This window comes from Trypanosoma cruzi, genomic scaffold (assembly GCF_000209065.1).
Source record: "Trypanosoma cruzi strain CL Brener 1047053516443 genomic scaffold, whole genome shotgun sequence".
Lineage (NCBI taxonomy): Eukaryota > Euglenozoa > Kinetoplastea > Trypanosomatida > Trypanosomatidae > Trypanosoma > Trypanosoma cruzi.
In genome coordinates this window covers 48,871-54,616 of record NW_001849361.1, presented here as the reverse complement: position 1 = coordinate 54,616, position 5,746 = coordinate 48,871, and the positions used below count along the sequence as shown (strand labels likewise).

Genomic DNA, 5,746 nt, shown 5'->3' with positions numbered 1-5,746 from the left:
GAGCGGCGCCGTGTCGGTGCAGTGCAACCGTGCTGGCGGCCGGGTGCTGCAGAGCGGCGGCGACTACCGCATGGCCGGCCTGTCCTCCGTGAGCGTGGTGCCGTGCGACGGCTGTGCGGCAGCGTTGGCGTGCTTTGATGCGCTGACTGCGTCGTTCTCTGACTGCGTGTGCAGCTGCCGCGACGGCGGTGTGGGCGAGGCGTGCCTGCCGTTCGACGTGCCGCCTGCGAGGTCCGGCGGTGGTGGTGGCGGTGCGCAGGACTGCGTGAGTGGCGTGACGCTGACGGAGTCGGTGACGGTTGGCGGCGGGTGTGCGACGGCGTGCTTCGACTCGGTGGTGTTCAGCGGGCCGATCACTGTGGCGGTGGACCTGCGCTCGATGGACGCGTTCGCTGACGCACTGAACGTGACGCTGCGCCACTGCGTGCTCGTGGGCGGTGCGCAGCTGCGGATTGGCGGCCTCAGCGAGATCACGGCGCGCCTGATGCCCCACGCCCTCGTCAACATGACGAACGTGACGTCGTTGGAGGGCACGATTGTGCTGCATGGCGCGATGCCGCTGCACTCGAGTGTGTTGCTGGCGAACTCGACGCTGCGCGCGACGGTCGGTGGGTCGCAGTACGTGCCGACGACCCGTGGACACGAGGGATTTCGGTACGGCCCCGCGCTTGCCCTCGACGGCGTCCGGCTTCTGTCGACGCGGTTTGTCATCACGCGGTCGACGCTGGTGTGTGGCGGGGGTTCGTGCGCTGCGATGCTTGTGGAGCGCGGCCTCGGCGCCAACCTGTCCAGCGTCTTCTACATGGACAACTGCGCTGTCAGGTCGCAGACACACGTGATGTACGCTCTTGCGTCCGACCTGCGCGTTGGTGGCGGCTCCGTGTTCTCCATACAGAAGAACTCGTGGAGTGCTCCCACCACCGAATACGGTAAAGGCACGTGTGTGTTCAAGGATGTTGTTGTGGATGGCGGCAGCGTGCTGCAGATTGTGTCCAGCACTTTCCGTTTCGGCTTCGCCATGCTCATGGCAAACACGCTGTCTGTGACTGGCGGCAGCTGGCTGGTGCACCGCAACAACGAGTTCCGCACCGCCTACGTTGTGTACATAGTCAAGGAGAACGGCGTGAAGTTCCGCGATCGGAGTGTGTGGTCGATACTTGACAACAACTTCACTTACGGCTCGTTCTCGCCCTTTACATATATGACAAACATTTGGTCACCACCATCCGACACTCGCCCGATCATCTACGGCGTGTGCAACGAGCTAAGGGGCTCTTCTGTGACGGATTACGGAGACGACCTCAATATTGGAGCACCCGTGATGGTGTTGGACTGCGGTGCGTGCACCATGGAGGCCGTGTGCTTTGCTGCGAGGACGAGCAGCATCAGCGGCTGTGAGTGTGTGTGTGCTGCTGGCGGCTACGGTGACACGTGTCTGCCAGCTGCGGTTCCGGACGGCCTTGGGCCGCTCCCGCCCCCCGACGCGGACGACACGGAGGTCCGCTGCGTGCACGGTGGCAGCATCAGCTCCGTTGACTATCCTGATCCCGGTGTGCGTGGTCTGTGCTTCGTCAACGTGACCTTCACCGCCGCGATCGTGCTGGACCTGTCGTATTTTGACGCGCCACAGCATACACTCAACATCACGCTGCTGCAGTGCGTCCTCATGGGACTGTCGATAAAGGGGAGTGGTGCACGTGTGCACGTGAACGTGACTTCTTCGATGCTGGATTCTGGTGAGCTGGAGTTCAGGGGTGTTTTTGGAGCGAGCTCCCAGATACTGGTGGTGGGCAGTACGCTTGTGACGACGTCAGACCATGCCATTTTATTTGTGAAGTTTACTCTCACTGCAAATATGACGCTGCTGCTGCTTGACAACTACATCGAGGGGAACTGGTACGCAGTCTATTTCTCCGTTGCTGTTGTTGTTGATGGTGGCGGGATCATTGTGAAGGGAAATACGCTGAGCACAACGAAGGATGAGGGTGTGGAATCATCTGTTTGCGTTAATGCTGCTGATGTGAAGAACGGCGGCTACTTTGACATGGAGAACAACACGATGAGCGCGGTCAATGGCGTTATTCTTTTTGGGGATACCACCGTGAGGTCCGCGGGGCTGCTGCGAGTGGCGGACTGCACCTTCGTTGGCCACTCAAGTGTTTTGAATTCCGCGCTGGTGTATGTGTCTGGCTCGGTGATACTCGAGGGTGGTGCGCAGTGGCGTGTTGAGGGAAACAGCGTGGGTGCAGCCTCAGTATTAACTATTCCGTATTCATGGCAAAAACTTCAGCTGTCGGGCAGCAGCACCACCGTGGTGCTTGCACACAACCGTCAGGTGGAAAGAAGCGCACTCTTTGCCGAGCTTTTTACACTGAGCACGATTGTTGAGTTACCCGCGCGGTTTGTGGTTGGATGCAACCTGCAGGGCGATGAGGAGTTGTCGTACGACGGTTTGTTTCCGGAGGAAGTGATGGTGTTCAGGTGCGGCACATGCAACGAGGACGCGGCGTGCTACATGCCCGGGACGGAGTCGGTGGACCGCAGCTTGTGCTCGTGCAGCTGCAAGGACGGATGGCATGGCGCGTCGTGTCTTCCCCTCGAGGCGCCCAACGCGGTTGTGCCGCCCGTAGCGGAGAGAGTCGTCGACGGCGACACGAGCTGCGTGGTGAACCAGACGCTGACGAGCCTCACGCTGAACTTGTGGAAGACGCACCACTGCTACGTGGGCGTGACATTCAGCGGCGTGGGTGCTGTGTTGACGTTCTTCCTCAACAGCATGCCGCTGCATCTCCCCATCAACATCACGCTCATTGGGTGCACATTCCGTGAGGGTGCCGCGCTGCAGTTTGTTGGGGGTGCTGAGGCGGCCGAGTCATCCGGCGTCCTAATCCGCGTGAGCCGGACGGTGATGCGGTCCTCCGCCGTTGCCTTTATACATGCCCTCCCGCAGCACTGCGACATCGCCATCACGGAGGTTGATGCGGTGCAGACCTTCGAGGTTGAATTACCGGGTACTGTGAACAACATGTGGAGCGTGTTTTTGCTGGACGACGTTGTGTTGAGCGCTTCGACGCTGTTGGTCAGCAACGTCAAGGCGCATGCAACGAAGCGTGATGCGTTTGGTTTGTACTCGATCGGGATGCTGAAGCTGGTGGGTAGCAGCTCGCTGTACGCGCGGTACTGCAGCTTTGAGGGATACACACACGTGTTCTACGTGCACAGTCTGAGTGTGAGTGATCACTCCGTTTTTGCGCTGCTCAACAATAAGATGTTCTCCGGGGTAAGCCTGCTGTATCAGCACCAAGGATTCAGCGTGTCGGATTACAGCGTGCTGCGCGTGGTGGGGAACAGCGGCTCAGCGCGCTACGCCATCTATAACGATGACTTGTGGACTGTTCAGCGGTCGAGCTGGTTGGATTGGCGTGACAACAACGTGGAATTGGGTGCGATGTTCTACGACACTGAGTCCGCTTTTGTGAGCATCGACAGCAGCAGTGTGGTGACGCTGACGGGCTGCAGGATAGGCTCGACGGGGTTGTCGGTATCCTTGCTGAAGCGGGCTGACGCCGGCTACCGTTTCGTTGCTGGGTGTCTGACGGTCGCGGGACGTGAGGTGACGACGGCGGCAGAGCTGGAGCTCCACGGAATCAATAACGTGACGACGGCTGCTGCTTGCGGGCAGTGCACGAAGGAGGGCGACTGTTTTGCTCCGCTGACGACGGCGGTCATTGACTGCAAGTGCCAGTGCGCTGCTGGAGGGCACGGCGATGTGTGCGTCCCGGCGCCTGTGCCGCCCACACCGCCACCGCTGCCGCTGCCGCTGCCGCCGCCACCGCCGCTTGGTGAGTGCATCAGCGACATGGTGTACCCCGAGGTTGCGCAGGCTGTGGGCGGCGGGCTGTCGTGGCTGTGCTACCGCAACGTGACGTTCAGCGGGGGCGGCATGAGTCTGACGGTGCTGGTTGGGGCGATGACGGGCGACGTGGCGAATGTCACGTTCGATGGATGCACGTGGAGGGACGGCGCCGTGCTGTTGCTGTTGGGCAACGCGTACGCCGCTGTGGGGTCGCTGAACATCGCCGTCACCGGCAACACATTTAGTGGGGCGCTGCTCAGCCCGGAGGGTGTGTTTCCACCGCACACGAACATCACGATAAGCGGGAACCGCTTCACGGTCACGAGGCTGATCCCTCGGTCGGGTTTGGGCCTTGACAGCCCGTCGTGCGTTGTGATGAATGGGCTGGCGATCAGCAATGACTCCGCGGTGGTGCTGAGTGGCAATGTGTTCCAGAGCGTGACGGCATCGTCAATCGCCATTTACTTTGTCCGATCTGCGCTGAGGGTGTCGTGGCACTCCGTGTTTGCGGTGGTGGGCAACACGTTTCATATGGCTGGCGGTGACAGTACGCTGATAAATCTTGAAGGGTCTAGGCAGTCTTCGTCGCTGAGTGTACTGAACAACTCTGCCGTGGTGATCCGAGGCAATCTTGTGACGAGGCCGGTGCGGTACTTTTTATTACTAACTTTGGCATTACGTGTGGAGTCTCGGTCAGCGGTTGTGTTTCAGGGCAACGACATGCAGAGAAGCTCGGTTGTGCTTTTCCCAGGCTACTCTTCCTGCATCTACTACAACTCCTGGCTGCAGGTGAGCGGCAACCTCTGCCGTGAATCACCATCAGAAGCCCTTACTGTTTTTGACCCCACGGTGAATCTCCGCGACTCCACGGTGTCTGTGTCTGGCAACCGATTCATGTCCAGCACGTTCACGCCAATAATACTGCAGGTACCCACGGCATCTCGCGATCTCCAGAACGGAGCGATTGTGGCCGCGTGCAACACCGTGAACGGCGAGGAGGGTGTGGAATACAGCATCCCGTCCGTGTACGATGTCACCATTTTGAGCTGCAGTGAACCATGCGCCCTCGCAGCGTCGTGCTTCCCTGCGTACACGACGACGGTGTCGAGTGATGGCTGCGCCTGCACGTGCGCAGAGGGCGGCCACGGCGATGCGTGCCTGCCCGTTGCTGTCCCCGAGCCACCGAGCACCGACGGCGCCGACTTGTGCGTGCGGGATTTGCATGTGAATGTGGAGCTGAACATCAGTTTCGGGACGTCGGTGGCGTGCTACGTTGGCGTGACCTTTGCGGCGGACGTCGTGGTGGACGTGGAGTCGATGTCAGGGAGCGTGCGCAACGTGACGCTGGCGAACTGCACTTTTGTGGACGGAGCGAGCCTGTACGTTGTTGGGTGGCGGTCCGACCCGCCTGCTGGCGAGCGCGCCGATGTGTTGATTATCGGGCTTGAGTCGCGTTCTGGCGGCGGCGTGCTGGTGGCGAACCGATTTCCGCCGGGCTCGCGCGTCACTGTGGTGGACTCGGTGCTGATCGCTGAGAAGCGCGTTGCGTACCGCGGCGCCTACGGCCTTGGCGACGCGTCCGCGTGCCTCGTGGTGCACAGCGTGAATCTGACGGGGAGTGTGCTGACCATTGCGCGCACGCATGTGGCGGCTGTGTTCCGCGACGCTGTTGGCGTGTTGTTTTTTGGCGGCGTGGCGCTGTCTTCGCGCGGTGCTCTGTACTTGGACGGGCTGTTGGTGCAGACGGCGCTGGGGCTGTGCGTGTCGGTGGAGGACGGTGTTGCGGCCAGCGGCGGCTCCGTGGTGGCGTTTGTTGACAGCGACTTCCTGCTGTGCAAGCACGCGGTGTCTGTGCGTGAGGCTGTGAGCGTGTCGGGCTCAGCTGTGGCG

At 61.0% G+C, this 5,746-nt stretch overlaps 1 protein-coding gene across 1 annotated transcript, besides 2 other annotated features; it reads left to right on the top strand.

The window, feature by feature from the left end:
* On the top strand, positions 1-5,746 carry Tc00.1047053507789.9 (dispersed gene family protein 1 (DGF-1), putative; the record flags this gene model as incomplete). The annotated part of the gene is made up of 1 exon (XM_799260.1): positions 1-5,746. A coding segment is annotated over one exon (5,746 nt), but the record flags the coding sequence as incomplete, so codon positions are not given.
* Positions 1-5,746: a sequence feature (areas not merged during assembly with more than two copies in the genome that could not be assigned to a particular haplotype).
* Positions 3,790-3,839: a microsatellite.